General features: G+C 37.2%; 1 protein-coding gene across 12 annotated transcripts in view; it reads right to left on the bottom strand.

The window, feature by feature from the left end:
* Positions 1 to 19373, bottom strand: part of ZNF280C (zinc finger protein 280C) — a 66088-nt gene that overhangs the window by 7743 nt on the left and 38972 nt on the right. For all 12 annotated transcript variants that reach the window (XM_086387175.1, XM_086387173.1, XM_086387174.1 and 9 more), the window contains 6 exons: positions 18737 to 18894; positions 17968 to 18068; positions 17049 to 17195; positions 9933 to 10064; positions 5372 to 5685; positions 4766 to 4903 (listed from right to left, as the gene is read on the bottom strand). In XM_086387175.1, the coding sequence (XP_086243301.1) occupies positions 4766 to 4903; positions 5372 to 5685; positions 9933 to 10064; positions 17049 to 17195; positions 17968 to 18068; positions 18737 to 18894 (990 nt within the window). The remainder of the gene's footprint in view (positions 1 to 4765; positions 4904 to 5371; positions 5686 to 9932; positions 10065 to 17048; positions 17196 to 17967; positions 18069 to 18736; positions 18895 to 19373) is intronic.

The raw sequence follows: 19373 nt of genomic DNA, 5'->3' as shown, positions 1-19373 counted from the left end.
GAAGGAAGCCTAGGGCCAGTTGGGGATATTTCTGGGGTAGAATGGGGCCAGAGGTCCCACAACACAGTTGAGGACCCTATGGCAAATGGGAGAGGACAGAATGATCCATGAACTTAAGGAACACCAAAGATAATTTTCAATTTAATCTCCTATAAATTCAGGGCAGAATTAAAGCCCTGTTGGAGCAGCCATGTGTTTGGCACAGAGTAAGAGACCAGCATTCCCCCCAGCAGTATACTCAGAGAAAGGGTGGCTGGAGTCTGGTTTGGAACAACTGAGGCATAGGTGCAGAACCACTGCAGTAGTTGTGAGGCAGAGTGGTAAATTACGGAAAGACAGATTTTCAGGAAGCCATGATGAATGGTGCCAGATCAGGAGAACACCATAGGCTTCAGAAACTTAAAAGTGTATTATTTCCAGGTGATGCTCCACATTTATGCAAATGATGCACTGAGACAGACTGAGCTTAAAGGGGAGGAGGTAATAATAGCTTGGATCCTAGACAGACAAAAATGTTTGACCATTTGTGTCCCATGATCTATCCAATAGTTTGAGATGAAGAGTTGGATCTCAGGAAAACTCAGCATTGAAATTGGAGGATTCACAGTTGAAAGGTAAAATATGAAACTCTCAGAGTGGTTAAGGTACCAAGAAAAGAAATGCAAAGAGGCAAGAAGAGCTGAAGAAAGAAAAGGTAATGAAATAGAGGAGCAGCAAAAAAGAAAAAAATTGTGGTAATCGTTTAGGAGAACTTGAGAAGAGTTTCAAAAGTGACTGATGAGAAGTATTAAATACTCAATGAAGTCATAGAAGAGTAAGAATGAAAAGCAGTGAATACATTTAGTGATTAGGACATGATTGATAATCTTGAAAGGGGCAGCTTGAACTGATTAAGATGGGGGTGATATGCAAATTACAAAGGGTAAAGAAATGACAACATAAGATATAAAAGAGTACGTTTTACAAATGTTGACAGTGAAAGGAAGACAAGAAAATATGCAAAATAAAGGCAACTCTCCCTCATACTAAAAAAAAACAAAAACAAAAACCCTGAAAATATTTGTAGGCAGAAGGAATGTGGTACAGAGAAAAAGATTAAATGAGGGTGCATAAGATTATGGAGAAAATGGAGGAGATGAGGGGCAAAACTAACTTTGAAAAAATGGACATGTCTTTTTCTGAGATTAATGTCTGGATGAAAGAGAAGATTTGAAGTAGAAAAAGGTTAACCTTGGGAAAAATGAAAAAGATGACCTCTGAGTAATTAGTAATTAAACCACTAGACCATTCAGATATGACCTAAATCAAATCCTTTATGATTATACAGTGGAAGTGAGAAATAGATTTAAGGGTCTAGATCTGATAGATAAGAGTGCCTGATGAACTATGGAATGAGGTTCGTGACATTGTACAGGAGACAGGGATCAAGACCATTCCCATGGAAAAGAGATGCAAAAAAGCAAAATGGCTGTCTGGGGAGGCTTTACAAATAGCTGTGAAAAAAAGAGAAGCAAAAAGCAAAGGAGAAAAGGAAAGATATAAGCATCTGAATGCAGAGTTCCAAAGAATAGCAAGGAGAGATAAGAAAGCCTTCCTCAGCGATCAATGCAAACAAATAGAGAAAAACAGAATGGGGAAGACTAGAGATCTCTTCAAGAAAACTAGAGATACCAAGGGAACATTTCATGCAAAGATGGGCTTGATAAAGGACAGAAATGGTATGGACCTAACAGAAGCAGAAGATATTAAGAAGAGGTGGCAAGAATATACAGAAGAACTGTACAAAAAAGATCTTCACAACCCAGATAATCATGATGGTGTGATCACTGACCTAGAGCCAGACATTCTGGAATGTGAAGTCAAGTGGGCCTTAGAAAACATCACTACTAACAAAGCTAGTGGAGGTGATGGAATTCCAGTTGAGCTATTTCAAATCCTGAAAGATGATGCTGTGAAAGTGCTGCACTCAATATGCCAGCAAATTTGGAAAACTCAGCAGTGGCCATAGGACTGGAAAAGGTCAGTTTTCATTCCAATCCCAAAGAAAGGCAATGCCAAAGAATGTTCAAAGTACTGCACAATTGCACTCATCTCACATGCTAGTAAAGTAATGCTCAAAATTCTCCAAGCCAGGCTTCAGCAATAGTGAACCGTGGACTTCCAGATGTTCAAGCTGGTTTTAGAAAAGGCAGAGGAACCAGAGATCAAATTGCCAACATCTGTTGGATCATGGAAAAAGTAAGAGAGTTCCCAAAAAACATTTATTTCTGCTTTATTGACTATGCCAAAGCCTTTGACTGTGTGGATCACAATAAACTGTGGACAATTCTTCAAGAGATGGGTATACCAGACCACCTGACCTGCCTCTTGAGAAACCTATATGTAGGTCAGGAAGCAACAGTTAGAACTGGACATGGAACAACAGACTGGTTCCAAATAGGAAAAGGAGTACTTAAGGCTGTATATTGTCACCCTGTTTATTTAACTTATATGCAGAGTACATCATGAGAAACGCTGGACTGGAAGCAGCACAAGCTGGAATCAAGATTGCTGGGAGAAATATCAATAACCTCAGATATGCAGATGACACCACCCTTATGGCAGAAAGTGAAAAGGAACTAAAAAGCCTCTTGATGAAAGTGAAAGAGGAGAGTGAAAAAGTTGGCTTAAAGCTCAACATTCAGAAAACGAAGGTCATGGCATCTGGTCCCATCACTTCCTGGGAAATAGATGGGGAAACAGTGGAAACAGTGTCAGACTTTATTTTTTGGGCTCCAAAATCACTGCAGATGGTGATTGCAGCCAGGAAATTAAAAGACTCTTACTCCTTGGAAGAAAAGGTATGACCAACCTAGACAGCATATTCAAAAGCAGAGACATTACTTTGCCAACAAAGGTCCGTCTAGTCAAGGCTATAGTTTTTCCTGTGGTCATGTATGGATGTGAGAGTTGGGACTGTGAAGGCGGCTGAGTGTTGAAGAATTGATGCTTTTGAACTGTGGTGTTGGAGAAGACTCTTCAGAGAGTCCCTTGAAGACTCCAAGGAGATCCAATCAGTCCATTCTGAAGGAGATCAGCCCTGGGATTTCTTTGGAGGCAATGATGCTAAAGGTGACACTCCAGTACTTTGGCCACCTCATGCCAAGAGTTGACTCATTGGAAAAGACTCTGATGCTGGGAGGGATTGGGGGCAGGAGGAGAAGGGGACGACAGAGGATGAGATGGCTGGATGGCATCACTGACTCGATGGACATGAGTCTGAGTGAACTCTGGGAGTTGGTGATGGACAGGGAGGCCTGGCGTGCTTCAATTCATGGAGTTGCAAAGAGCTGGACACGACTGAGCGACTTAACTGAACTGCACTGAACTGAAGGTTAACAACTGAGAGACTAGAATAAAATCCTGAAGGTACTGAAAAGCATCTACACAGATGTTGTAGACAAAACCAAGTAAGTATTCTTAAAAGAGACGACCACATTAAAATTAAAGGTCATAAATTCAAAGCTGACTAAATCAAGCACAGTCTAGAACTGAGCAAAGATCAAAGAGGGTAAGAGAGTCAAGGATAGCAAGGTAAGCATGGCTGTATATATGAAGGATTCTAGAAGAAAAAACAAAGCAAGATTCACAACAGACGACTTTGAGGCTGAAGTTAACTATAAGATTAGATTTGGTGATACTGGACTGAAAAGTGGAGCCAAGACTAAAAGTCTAGAAGTAATGAGATTTCAAAATGAATGAATATTTTATATGACAAGGTAACATTGGATGGTGGCATTTTTTAATGCCTTACAGGTGGATGTGAAGTGCTGGCATTAAAGTCAAGGTACAATAAAGTCGGGCTGGGGAATCATCAAGGGGAAAAAAACACTGAGAGTTAAGTGCTGAAGGCATTAAAAAATGTGGGCAAATTCTTCAAAGTGGTAGCTAACTATGACCATAAAGTAAGACAGGCAGAGTAAAGGTACTTGACCCTTTATTATAAGCTCCAAGAAACCTCTTTTATTGGTTTTATCTTATTTCTGACTGAAAATAAATGGACCTACCTCCATTTGAATAATCAAATTAGCATATTTGTATCTGAACAATTTTTATTTAGAAAAATCCGTACTGAAGGAATAGAGTACCAATAAGATTCAAACGAAAGTAATGTGAGCTTTGAAGTCTTTCTCTAGCATAGAGTACATGGTAGGTGCTCAAATAATGTAAAATAATTGACATATGAAAAAGAATTCCAACAGTAATGTCATGACTGGACTATTCCTACAGTCTCATTTCACATTTCATCAAATGAATGAAAAGATGGAGGCCTTGAAAAACAAATGGACAGAGGGTTAGAGGGAGAATGAGAGATAAAGAACACGAGAGAGTGAGCATGTGAGCACTGATGATGTTCCTAGCATTTTTGACAAAGCTGAAGTCTCTAAAAGAGATTGCTTTGAAGTGGGGAACACCGCATAGTTATAGGCACTTATTTGATAAGATATTTTGGAACATTTGAAATTTTATGGATCACTTTTTGAAAGACTTAGAAAAATAACTTCCCTACCAAACCTATTCTAATTTCATTAGCCTAACTGTTTCTAAAAATTTTGTCCCACTAATTTCATGAGTTATTATGCTGGAAAATAGTATTGGGTAATATCCTAGAAGTTCCCTGTTGCTAGATCTTTTTAGATCCTTGATGTGACAAAGTGGCTTTGTTTTCAAAAACCAAGTTATCTTGAATGGTAGTTTTGACTGGCTGTGTACATGTTTAACTCACCTCAGCATATGATTAACAAAGGCTTTGTTACAGTTAGTGCTGTATTTGCAAAAATTACAGCGTGTAAATAATGAAAAGTGGCTTGCAAAATCTTTTATTTTGGTATGACATTCAATGCACGTGTATACTCCCCGACACCTTATGGAGACAGAAAAAAATGATTAAAATACATTGTAAAACCAAAAAATAAGGTAAAGACTTATTCATGTTGTATTAATTGGAGTCAAGACGTTTAAACTAAGTCTTTAAATACAGACTTGGAATTTGAAAATCTACTTTGAAACAATAAGCTAGAGTAAAAACTCTAATATCAGTTAATGTTTCCTTGGAATAAAAAGGATCACATAAACCAATTCAACTATCATAAGATATAAGCACAAATTATAAGATTAGTGTAGAAGATGGCAATTATAAAATAAGTACAGTAATTCAAGTTCTGTTCAGCACTAGTAAAAAGTATCTTTTTATTTATTTTCTTGGCCTTTATGCCAGATAAGTGATTATCATGTAAATGTGCATTACCTGGTGATATGGTAAGCTATATTAAAATAACCTTGAATATTTAATATTGAAATAGAAATGTATATCAGGAATAGAAGATATTACCTTAAGTTCTTCAAAGCTACGCTGATTTTATTTCTCCTGTTGCGCTTTTTCTTTGGCTTGTAAGAGGTTTTTGCTCTGCATTTAGCTGCACGTTCCTTACTTGTACTAGGCTTACTTTCAGTGGATGTAGTTGCACGAAACTTTCTTGTCTTATATTCATTTGCATTAGATCTTGGAGAACTTCCAGTAGTTGTAGTTTTAGACGTTGAAGGTGAGACCTGAAGACAAGTGCTTGAAGAAGTACTGGAAGATAGAATACTCTTGGAAGTTGATGGTCCTGAATGAAGAGATTCAATTGAAGCTCGGATAGTGACCTATAAAAATAAAGGTAATATATACTTTTAGAAAATTAATCATCACATTAATATTAAAAAATCACACTTTATGCAAAGCATAATTGGTTTTTGACAAGGGTGCCAAAATAATTCAAGGGGAAAACAATAGTCTTACCAACAAATGGTGCTAGGACAGCTGGATATCTACCTGCCAAAGAATGAATTTGGACCCTACCTCATACTAAATACAAAAATTAATCCAAAATGTATCAAAGACCAGATTGTAAGAGCTAAAACTGCAAAAACTCTTAGAAGAAAACATAGGAGTAAATCTTCATGACCTTGGGTTAGGCAATGATTTCTTAGGTATGATACTAAAAGCACAAGAAACCAAAGAAAGAACAGGTAAATGGACTTCACAAAAATGAAAACTTTTGTACTTCAAAGGACATTGTTAAGAAAATGAAAAGATGACCACAGAATGAGAGGAAATATTTGCAAATCATATCTCTAATAAGGGACATGTATACAGCATAACTTACAACTCAATAAAAGACAACCCAATTAACAAATGGGCAAATGATCTGAATAGGCATTTCTTCAAAGAAAATATACATATGAAACAAGCATGTGAAAAGATGCTCAACATCATTAGTCAGTAAGGAAATGGAAATCAAAACTCCAGTAATACATCACTTTAGACCAACTAAATGGCTATAATGAAAAAGACAGGTAGCAACATGTGCTGACAGGATGGTGGAGAAATTTCAGCCTTCATATATTGCTGGTGGGAATGTACAATGGTACAGTAGTTTTGGAAAACAGTTTGGCAGTTCTTTAAAAAATGTTAAACATAAGAATCATTATATAACCCTTAGGTATTCCACTCCTAGCAATTTCACTCAAGGGAAATGTCCATACAAAAATTTGCACATGAAATTTCCCGACAGCATTATTCATTATAGCCAAAAAACAGAGACAAGCCAAATGCTCACCAATTGATGAGTGAATAAATAAAATATGGTATATTCATACAATGGAATAATATTCAGCCATAAACGTACTGATACATAAGTACTAATACAGTCTTAAAAGAGAATGAAGCACTGATACAAGCTACAGGATGAACCTCATGGAGGAACCTCAGAAACATTATACTAAGTGAAAGAAATCAGCCATAAAGGATCACATATTGTAGATACTATATGGTTCCATTTATATGAAATGTCTAGAACAGGAAAATTCATAGGGACAGAAAACAGGTTAAAGTTTGTTGTTGTGGAGGGGAAATTGGGAGTGGGTGCTAATGGATATGGGGTGACAAAATGTTCTTAAATATATTGTAGTGATGTTTTCACAACTCTGTGAATATGCTAAAAACCAATGTATTGTATACTTTAAATGGGTAAATTGTATGCAAGGTATATGAATTACATGTTAACAAAGCTGTTACCAGAAAAAAAATCACTGCCATACAAAAAGTTAAATATCTAAGTATAAAGTGAAGTCGCTCAGTCGTGTCTGACTCTTTGCGACCCCATGGACTGTAGCCTACCAGGCTCCTCTCTCTGTCTATGGGATTTTCCAGGCAATAGTACTAGAGTGGATTGCCATTTTCTTCTCCAGGGGATCTTCCCAACCCAGGGATTGAACCCAGATCTCCCACATTGTAGACAGACACTTTACCGTCTGAGCCACCAGGGAAGTCCTATCTAAGTATAAACTACAATCAAAGAAGTCTCCTGTTCACTCTAAATTTTTGTTGTTGTTCAGTCACTGAATCCTGTCTGACTCTCTGCAACCCCATGGACTGCAGGATGCCAGGCTTCCCTGTCCTTCACTTATCTCCTGGAGTTTGCCCAAACTCATGTCCAATGATTTGATGATGTCATTCAACCATCTCCTCCTCTGTAGCCCCCTTCTCCTGCCCTCAATCTTTCCCAGCATCAGAGTCTTTTCCAATGAGTCAGCTCTTATTCTATAAATAGTCATACCAATTAAATGAAATTCACCTCAGTATTTATTTACTGCAGTAATACTGGTTTTGTATTGATGGCATTTATATGTTAACATAAATTTTAATAGGTTAAAAGAGCTCATCCTATGGCTATTTTATGTTCTGATATAACTGAATAGCTAGAGGTCAAATTTTAAATCTCAAATCCTGAGATAACTCTGGAAAGGCCTGCATAACTCCTTGGTAACTATAAAACAGATCTCCACAATCACTATGTCACACTCCAAACATATAATATTGTACATCAATTATACTTCAATTAAAAAAAAAGTACCTACACCCCTCTAAAAACAAATGAACAGATCTCCAGTAAATGTGACCTGCTCTCTCTGGGAGTTCATCGAGCAGGATTTATGGTTCCAAAGGTTACTGTGGCAGTTACAGCAATTCATCATACAGCATGGTAATACTCAATTTTCTTAGAGGGAGCTAATAAAAAATTTATCATTTAATATTCAGAAAAATAAATGTTTGATTATACCCATTTGATTAATAGTGAAAAAGTTACCTATTAACATTTTCTTTAATAACTTGATTATACCACTGCCATGTACTTAAGGAACAGCAAATGAGGAAGGCCTATGAAATACTTGTGGCTTAGTATCATACAAAAAGCGCTGAAATAGGAGTCAAAAAACCTGAGCTTAACTTTCAATACTACCTCTTCCTAGCCATGTGACCTTGAGTAAGTAACTTATCCTAAGCCTCCTCATCTGTAATATGGGAATAATACCTGCCTTCTCTACCTCATTGGTTTGTTACAGGGATTAAATCATAGAATGAATGAAAAAGCACACTGAAAACGTAATTCTGAAGTGCTAACAAGTGGGGCACTGAAGAACTGATGCTTTTCATCTGTGGTGTTGGAGAAGACTCCTGAGAGTCCCTTGGACAGCAAGGAGATCCAAGCAGTCCATCCTAAAGGGAATCGGTCCTAAACATTCACTGGAAGGACTGATGCTGAAGCCGAAGCTCCAATACTTTGGCCACCTGATGTGAAGAACTGCCTCACTGAAAAAGACCCTGATGCTGGGAAAGACTGAAGGTGGGAGGAGAAGGAGACAACAGAGGATGAGATGATTGGATGGCATCACCGACTCGATGGACATGAGTTTGAGCAAGCTCCAGGAGTTGGTGATGGACAGGGAGGCCTGGCATGCTATAGTCCATGGGGTCGCAAAGACTCGTACACTACTGAGTGACCAAACTGAACAATCATTTTTATTATTATTATACTATACTAATTATTACTATTATTATTAATAAGGGAAGATATGAGAGAGGATTTCACTGCTTATACTAATAATTAGAATTCTGCATGTCTTCTTCCAGCATGGAATGAATGGCCTATAGGGAAAGATACTGGATAGCTTCTCTCCCTCTAGAGCTTCAGAGCTCTCTTTCCATTATTTTAATGAACTCAAATAGCAGACATACTCACATTCAAAGGTTAGTACTCAAAATATGTAAGTGTTTGGGAATTATTTCACTTTGGATTATGTATCTCTCCACTGGAGCAAACAGTCAAAAGCTGACTTTATATAAAGAAGTGAGAGAAAACAGATGTACATAAGGCAAATAGGGAAAATGAAATTTGTAGTCAGATGTATGTTTGCTCACTTAACACAGCAATGTTAATCAAGAGAACTTGCTTCTCTAAGAGTAGTTTCAGTAATACTAACTTCAACAAACCATGGCATTCCAGGCATTATAACAGATGTTGGAGACACAAAGATAAATTAAACATGATTCCTCCCCAGCTGAAGCAGACATATAAGCTGCCAACTGGAAAAGCTCAAAAACAGACTATAGAATATTGAAACAACACACTGACTCAGTCTACAGTTCATCTAGTTGCACTCACTACTAATGAATATGCTCCAATATAGCACATTTCAATCAACTCAAAAAACAATGGGTAGAAAATTTTCTAAGCATAAGAATGATAAAACCTAAAAAATTTTTTTCATGACAACCAGAAGTCAATTTTTAATATTATAAGGGGTTTATTTCTATTGTCATATAACGTTAGAATACAACCTATTTAAAATTCACTTTTTGGGGGATGCAGACAGAGAGAACAGACTTGCAGACACGGGAGAAAGGAGAGCGTGGGACAAACGGAGAGAGCAGCATCTGTGGCTGATTCATGTTGATGTATGGCAGAAACCCACACAATATTGTAAAGCAATTATCCTTCAATTAAAAATAAAGAAGCCAAAAATAAACATAAAAAAAAGAATACCAGGGGGAAAAAAACACAACTCACTTTTGTACCAGGAGGCAATCCCTCCAGCTCTTTAGGCTTTATAAATGTCCGATGTTCGAGCTTGTGAACCAGTTTCTCCTTGTAGGTCAAAAATTGTAGTCTGCACTGTGAGCAACGATGAATTCCTTTCTTCTGTTTACAGAAAATATTAGAAATAATATTAGAAAGAATAATTTCTACCACCACAAATCCCAGGATCAGAAATTGCTCTTAATTCTAAGAGCTTAAGAATTTAAAAGCCAGAATTTTACCACCTCGTTATCATAAATAATACCAAAACATTTCATTTTTAAAAAGTACTTCTTACATTAGTATTTGGGTTTCAAAGTATTTGTTATCATACAGGTAATCAATATAATTATATCAATTAGATTACAATGGGACAAGTCCTATGCTATTTGTAGTATGAGTTTGTTTAAATATAAATGTGAAGTATAAACTATTCAAACATATGACATGTGAAAATGAGCTAGCTATATTACATTTTGTTTTTGAAAAGATCAATAATGTTATTTCCATTTGTTTTGCAAGTTGGTAAAATAAAGTGAACTTTCTAAAATTAAGCAAATTTAACCAGATAACTCCCCACAAAGTTACGTTATAGAAATGGTTGTATAAAGCAATGTTTGTCCAACAGGACTTTAAACAGTGATGACGTTTTACAGCTGCACTATCTGAAGTGGCATCCACTGCCACATGTGGTTATTGAGCACTTGAAATGTGGCAAGTGCAACAGGGAATGGAGTTTTACATTTTATTAAATTTTAATTTTAAACTAATTTAAATAGACACATGTGGCTAGTGATATTGGACAGCATGGCTACAGAAGCATAAATCAAAACAACTGATCTGAATCTACTATTTGAGAACTCCTCGACCATGTTCCTTCTCAAAGCTGATCCTTTTATTTTTTTTACCAATAGGAAATAGGACCCGAGAGACATGTAAGACACTTGCTCATAGCTACTTAGTGGTTTTTCTACTACATATCAGCAACTGCAATTTTTATGTACATGCACTTGTCCATTAAAAGATGTATTTTATATTTATTTGTAAATTTGGAACAACCTAAAAATACAAAAGAATGTTTTCTCTAGAAGTGTGTTTCCACAGGCTCATCATTTCCACTTAAAACACAAGTAACCATTTAGGAAAATCCAATGAAATCACATATATGGAACTATCTAGACATTACTGGTGCATAACAGGCATTGGAGAAATGCAAATTCTTTACTAAGTTCAAAGCACTATGTAACTATAATGCATTTGTAGTACTATTTTGGTTTCATCTTATTTAGAAGTAATGTTAATTGGATCATATCACGGGTATAGCCAACATAAATTCACCTGTATGTGCTCAAGAGAGGGGAAAGAGGGAAAAAAAAGTCAAGAAGCAGATGGCAAGACAACATGACAGAAAATTGCTCAGATATAGCTGCCAGAAATCTCTTCTCTGCTTGTACTTATATCTCATCTAATTTCATGATTTCAAATAGCATTCATCCAACTGCCTACTCAACATCACTATTTGGTATCTAGCATGCATTTCATTCACATGGACAAAATTAAACTCCAGATTTTCCCCCATCCACCCTGCAAAAAATCTGTTCCTTCCCTAGTCTCTCCAATATCTCAATATATGGGAACGTCACTCTTTTGCAGCTGCTCAGGATGAAAGAAATTGGTCACTCAACTCCTTCTCTCATGCCCCACACCCACCCCATTGATAAAACCATAGTCTTTCCACTTTTCATCACCTCTACCACTGCCACCAGATCAGTTCAAGTCACTCACCTGGACTCTCATGGCAGTCTCCTACCTTCTCCTGGTTTCTACTCTTTTCTCCCAACAATCTCTTCTCTCCACGGCTGCCAGAATGATCTCTCATGTGCTTAAGCACTCTAATGGCTTTCCGTAACACTCCCAAATCCTGACCGTGGCTTCCAAGGACCTACAGTATCTTCCCCACTTTCTCTCGCTACAACCTCAGTTCCTACTACTCTTCCTCTCACTTGTTTACCATGTGCCAGACACACTGGACTCCTTGTTGCTCCTTGAACATCTAGATATATGCTCACCTCACTGCCGACTGGTTCCTCTGCCTGCAACATTCACTTCCAGATGGCCACATGGCTTACTCCCTTATTTCCTCTGGAGAGACTTCTTTGACCACCCCATATATACATTAAAAAAAAAAAAAAAAACCTGAGAAACTGCTCTTTCACCTCTTAAGCCCTGGCATTCCCTTGCCTCCTGTATTTCCTTCCTATGGTACTTATCACGTGCTTGAATACACATACATTCAGACATAATATGCATTCTCATTCTCTCTTTCCCCCCCATAATGCAAATTTCAGAAAGCACAAACTGTTTTGGTCACTTGTATAAAACAGTCCCTGGCATGTATTAGGCATTAAATAAATATCTGTTAAATAAACAGTGAGGTAGGCAGCAAGAGAATGACAGTACATATGAGAAGCAGGCACAATTAAACTAGTTTGAAATATCTGCCATTCCATTTATTGAGCATTTACTCAGAGCCCTGAGATGAGGACATTGATGATTCCCTTAGTTGGACTCAAGTCTTTCATATCTCTTATTACATGTATGCTTGTGATGTGCTAAGAATAATACAGTACATTTTTAAAATAACATGATGTTCAACCAAAAAATGGTGACCTATTCCAAGGAATACAGAAAAAACTGTATTGAACTTTTTGACAAAGATATTATATTGTCTGGGTGATCTGAGGGTCTTCAAGGCTAATTGTGGCTATCTGTAATACTTGCCTTTAGATCTAATGCCGGCTGGTGCACTGGGACGACCCAGAGGGATGGTGTGGGGAGGGAGGAGGGAGGAGGGTTCAGGATGGGGAACACATGTATGCCTGTGGCGGATTCATTTTGATATTTGGCAAAACTAATACAATTATGTAAAGTTTAAAAATAAAATAAAATTTAAAAAAAATAAATAAATAAAAAAATAAAAAGCAAAAAAAAGAATGACTCTTCAGTAAAAGTTCGGGACATAGGTCAATTTTTGGCTTTGCCAATTATTAGAGAATGTGACATTGGGCAAATTAACTTACTCTCTATAAAGCTTTGTTTCCTTATATGTGAAATGGAAATGATTACTTACTTGGTTCATAAAGTGGTTGTGAGGATTAAACAAGATAATCCAAGTAAAAGCACTAGTGACTATTGCACAGCAAGTGATATGTTAACTGCAAGTGATACATTAACTGCTTGTTATTACTATAAAGATCTAATGAGGCTATTTAACACAAGTGAAATCCTTCATTATTTCTTAAAAGTTGTACAAACTATTGCTAGCTCTAAAATCACTCAATACATAACAACATATTAATTTAAGGAAAAGGTTACAACCAAAGTCTTCAAAAAGAACAAAATGACCCACATTTATATAAAGAATTCAACAATTTTTGTCTAAAATTGCCCTAATAGTATCTTAATTACAAGCTTATAAACTTGCTCAGCTATAATTTTCAAGTCCTTCATGAACAATTATACAAACTGCAAATACTTTGAAGGATGTCTGATGATCCTTCTTATTAATATTCTTTCCTCTACTGACTGCTGACCACCTACCTGGTAGGTATGCCAAACTTACAAAACAAATGGGCACCCGTGGTGTGTCAGTACTCCCTGGTTTGATGACTCAGTAGAAGGACTTATAGGGCTTGAAAGTTGTTATACTCACAGCTATGATTTATTACAGTGACAGGATATAGAACAGGATTAATACACGAAAAAAGTGCATGAGGTGAAATCTGGTGGATACTGATACCAGTTTCCAAGTGCCCTCTCCCAGTAGAGTTGCACAGGACATGCTCATCAATCCCCCAGCAACCAATTGTAGTAACAAGTGTGAATTTTGGGGGGTTTTGTTTTGTTTTCTAAGGAAGATATTTTGAGTCTAAAAGTCCAGGTTTTTTATGAGCTTCAGTCACCAAATCTTCAGATTCCCAGAAGAAAAGCAGGAATTCACCACAATCATATTCTTGCACAAATGATCTAGAAAAGCTGGTACAACATGGCCCAAGGTTTCAGGCATGTAAAACACTTATCAGTTAATAACAAAGGCTCAGTTTCCAGGAGTTAGCCAAGGGCCAGTTATACAAGTAGGCATGAAAATGTGCATGATTTGAGCAACTCAGACTTGCTGGATTAACACTTTCCTATTTACGTGGCAAGTTAAGACACACAACTCACACTATGAAGACTGATTACAGATCAGGTTAAACCACTTGGGAGAAATAGTCCACACAGCAGGCCCATCCATCTCTTTACCTTTCTAACTAAGCATCTATTACTCTTTTCACATCCACACCTCACTCTGGAGCTTAGTAAAGCACAAGAAAAAGAGTTATGGTCAAAGTTTTGCAAAAAAATAAAGCTACTGCTTTACATCTCTTTGTTGTTGAGTCTCTAAGTTGTTTTTGACTCCTTGAGACCCCATGGACTGCAGCACCCCAGGTTTTTGTGTCCTTCACTATCTCCCAGAATATGCTCAAACTCATGTTCATTAAGTCTTTCTTTCAAAATCAAAGGTCAAAAGATAAAATAGCACCAAGATCAGTGTTTCACAAGCTCTATTCCTCAAGAGATGTTAAAATGTATTGTGCAAACGAAGGATTTAATGGTTAAATAAGTTTTGGAAACAACATATACCGTAGTCTTTGCTTGGAAATTTATGATCTTTTAAGTAGTTTTAGCACGTGAAAAGCTCTGAAAAATTCTATTAAAAATAAAAAGCTATTTTGTAAGTTCAGCCATTTACTGAATTTCTTTTTCCAGGAACAATTGTAGAGTAGACCATCTATCTACTTGGTATCTGATGGAACACTGCTGGGGAAACTTGAATAGAAAGATTTTGCTATAGGTTTGTAACAGTATTGGAATATATGTGTATATTCCATTATTTTAATTATTATTTGTGTGACAGTGTAACTGTCATTTGTCTGGGGTTAACCTTTGGTTTCTCTTTTTTGGATATTTATTTTAATCTAACAATGCCATAACAAAGCACCTGTTGTAACACTGTTCCTGGCCAGTGATCCAGCCCTGAGCCTTTCGAGTGGGAGCACTGACTCCAAGACCCTACACAACCAGAGAACTCCTAACCCTGCTGCTGCTGCTGCTGCTGCTAAGTCACGTCAGTCGTGTCCGACTCTGTGTGACCCCAGAGACAGTGGCCCACCAGGCTCCCATCCTTGGGATTCTCCAGGCAAGCATACTGGAGTGGGTTGCCATTTCCTTCTCCAGTGCAGGAAAGTGAAAAGTGAAAGTGAAGTCGCTCAGTCATGTCAGACTCTTTGCGACCCCATGGACTGTAGCCTACCAGGCTCCTCTGTCCATGGGATTTCCCAGGCAAGAGTACTGGAGTGGGGTGTCACTGCCTTCTCCACTCCTAACCCTAGGGAGTATCAAATAGTAAGAACTCACTCACACAAAGTAAACCACTTCAATACAAGACCTGGAATCACCCAACCACCAGTCACACCCAGTGTAGGACACCTTATCCAAACAGCAAATAATAGTGAGGTGAAATACCAGGACCAAAAAAAAAAAAAACACAAAAAACCAAGCGTGTTGACAGAACAAAGGTGATCCTCAATGTATCTGGATACTCTGTTTTTATGATTTTTTTCCAATTAACACCTATAAGTTGATTTCATGATCATCTAATGACTGGAACTGAAAGCAACATTAGCACAAGTGCTGAAAAAAATGACCATGGATAATGCATTTGATAATAAGAAAATGTGATGAACTGATCAGTGAGAAGACAAAACTTGATTATATTATCAGATTCAGTAAATTCACTGACTTCTGATTTTGGCAAATGTCTGACTGCTCTTTCAAACACTTAAGAATAGGCTCACTGTTTTATCAAAGTTTTCAGCCCACATAAAAGATAGTCTAATTGCGTCAGGAAAAAGAACCAGCAAGCATAAAATGAAAATTTAAGGGAAAGGAGCAAGCACTAGTACCTATATCCCAGAAATTACCAAACAGAAGTGTCCAAAATCATCCAAGAAACAAGTTACAACCTAAACACAGTTCTTTGTCATAGTTCACATCTACAAATGTGTCACTGCTGTTTCCTTTGTCACTTGCTGCTGCAAGAGACCATTCTGGATCTCTGATGATAACCACATGTCTTCTCGTAATAAAAAATGGGTTAGAAAGTGGAAATGAAGTTTGAAAAGAGGAAAACAAAGTATTATGAATCCTCAATCTTACCTCAGTTAAAAACTTATCCTTTTCCTTGATCTTGATTGTGCTGTGCTTAATCACTCAGTCATGTCTGACTCTTTGCAACCCCATGGACTATAGGCTGCCAGGCTCCTCTGTCCATGGGGTTCTCCAGTCCAAGAACACTGGAGCGGGTTGCCATGCCCTCCTCCAGGGGATCTTCCCAACCCAGGCATCGAACCCAGGTCTCTCACATTGCAGGTGGTGTCTTTACCATCTGAGCAACCAGGGAAGCCCGTGATCTTGATTAACTACCTTTAAAATAATTCCTATTCTTACCTTTTTTTTTTTTTTATTCTTACCATTCTTAAACCTTTGAAATATCCAACATAAATATTCCATTCATCTTTCCTCTTCCCCTCCACTTTAGGCTGCTTACTTCTACTTACCTTTTATAAATTTCACTATTAGTGAGCCTCATCACCACCAAGAAGCAGACAAGGAAAAGAAGTGGAAGCTTCACAAGTATTTCAGCATAAATTGTAAATTAATTCTGTTATTTGGAACAACTTTGCTTTCCTTCTGTTTCCCTGGTGGCTCAGACAGTAAAGAATCTTCCTGCAATTCAGGAGACCTGAGTTTGATCTCTGGGTTGGGAAGATTCCCTGGCGAAGGGAACCCACTCCAGTATTCTTGCCTGGAGAATCCCATGGACAGAGGAGCCTGGCAGCCTCTACAGTCCATGGGGTCGCAAAGAGTTGCCACCTGAGCGACTAACACTTTCACTTCACTTTCACTTGCTTTCCTTCTAGAATGAATCTAACCAATGTTCTAAGTTTTAGATATATAACCTTTTCACTAAGGCAAAATGAACAAATAAGAACTGCTGCATCTTACCTGATGCTTCATGTAATGATTCATGTAGGGAGTTGCCATCCTACTAACTTTGAGGCAAAATGGACACAGCAAGTTCTTAGTATTTTCATGGGACACTCTAAAATGAGTTTCTACATCAGTAAATGATGATGATCTAAACTGGCAAACCTAGAAATATAAAGAAGAGCTAATTTAACTTGAAAAATTATAAATGATATGCAATTATATAAAAGCAGGAACAATAACTCATTTGTTTAGAATAATATTATGTACTACAAATTCAGCTCTGCTGCTTATACAACCACGGATCCTGATACTACAAGTAATACAGATGATTTCTGAAACAGAAAAATTGTCTTGCAAAGTTTAGGGATATATTTCTAAACATCCATAGCTTCCCTCCTCCTTTTCAAATCTACTGTCCCCAGCTTGACTTGAATTTTCAAGCTCTGATACCCCTTGATCTATAAAGTTTTTCCTGTTAACATGAAATGGAGCATTCTCTTCTTTGGATTTTAAATAGCATACAGATTATAACACAGGCAGTTTATCTTTATCTTGCTATCTTATTGGGAACCACTTCAAATTTTGGAAAAATACTGGCCTAAAAGCCTTTACTTGAGTTTCTCATAACTAACAGTAATTCCTATTTCTCTACCATGTCCATAGTCTTCCCTACAGGGTAAGAAAGCCTATATGTTTGTCTTTCTCCAGCAGGGCTTTTTGTCTGCCTAGTACAGGGGTCAGCAAACTATGGTCCAACGATCAAATCCAACCCACCACCACACATACATGGGTTAAACCAAGAGTTTCAAATACTAAAGAGGTTCTTCATTTTGGTAACTCATTTTTATTTAAATGGTTTAAAAAAATCAAAAGAACAGTACTATTTCATGAAAATTAAACAAATAGCTAGATATACAATAAAATGTCTGTGTACCTGGCAAATATATGGCATTTCACCAGGTTTATGAGTGTCCTTCATATGTTGCAGAAGAATATGTTCAGTGTCAAATGATAATTCACAGATTTTACAAATAGCTGAAAGTGGAAGAACACACATTACACCGTTTTAAAGATGTATATAAATCAAAGATTCAATTTGTACATCCATAGCAACAAATAATAATAGTAGCGTTGACGGCGGTTCCAACAATTTTACAGTTGTTAACTTTGTGATGCTGTTCTAAGGACTTTACTTATTATTAGTTTGCTTTATTCTCATACCATCACTGAGAGCAGTACTGTTAACCTTATCCCCTTTTGTCAGATAAGGGACTTGAGGCCCAGAAAGATTAAGTAACTTGCCTGTCATCTCACAGCCGTTTTAAGAGGCAGAGCTGAGATTTGAATTCAATCTAAGTCCAGACTCTGTGATTTTAACTATTGCAATAGGCAGTTACTTTTCTTATTAGAATATAAATGAAAACCACCTATTTCATATCCCCACGAAGTAGGGGATCTGAGTTTTCTAATTTGCCACCTATGTACAATGCATGAGTTATGCCAAGGATATTACAAGTAGGACTTCAACTTCAGTAAGTAATTGTATTGAAAAGTTTATACAAGTTAAAATATGCTTTCAAGCTTTCCCCAAATTACCAAATCTATTTCTTATTCTTATTTTTCCATCAGAATTCTTAAGGATGCCCGATAGGTTAGCTAATCAAAATCATTCATGTTCAAGAGTTAATAAAACTGTGACTTACTAGAAAACTCAAGGGGAGTATGTGTACTCTCAATATGACACTGCAGTTGGAATGGCGTTGGGTACTGACGGTAGCAGTGCTGGCAGGTGGTGTGGTTTTCCCAACTCTCAGTGTTTTGCTTCTCAAGTTCCAAATGATGCTTCATGTGGTTCATAAACCTACACATGATAGTCAACAGGTACAAATATTCAAATGTATAACCAAAGACAAATCTCACAAGTATCTGAACTTACATGTTAAAAATGCAGGTGCATTACTCAAAATAACACCTCCAAAGCCATCAATCCTCTCGATATTTTTTTCACACTTGCTATTCAAATTATTTGCTCTTTTACAATTCATAATTCCAAAAGCTTTACAATCTCACATTTTCTTGTTTTTTGATATAATGCTTTAGCAGTTCAATCAAGAGAGATCACATATGATTCAGCTCTTCCTTGAAGCTGGAACTCAAGCAATTTGTTTCCTCTAGAGCTGCTGGATATTTTCTACCCTTTATAACATCTGACTCCGATCTCTGTTAATTTGTAAGGGACCTTGGTTTTTGATCTCTCAGTTACATTCCACTGATTTGTGAGAGGCTCTCCCGGACTGCAGTCCCTTTGGCTTGGCCATGGTGGGTTTGCTTCGGAGCCTG

The sequence above is a fragment of the Bos grunniens genome, chromosome X (assembly GCF_055505025.1).
Source record: "Bos grunniens cultivar Pamir isolate PY7600 chromosome X, Bosgru_T2T1.0, whole genome shotgun sequence".
Classification (NCBI taxonomy): Eukaryota; Metazoa; Chordata; class Mammalia; order Artiodactyla; family Bovidae; genus Bos; species Bos grunniens.
This window is presented reverse-complemented; position numbering and strand designations above follow the sequence as displayed.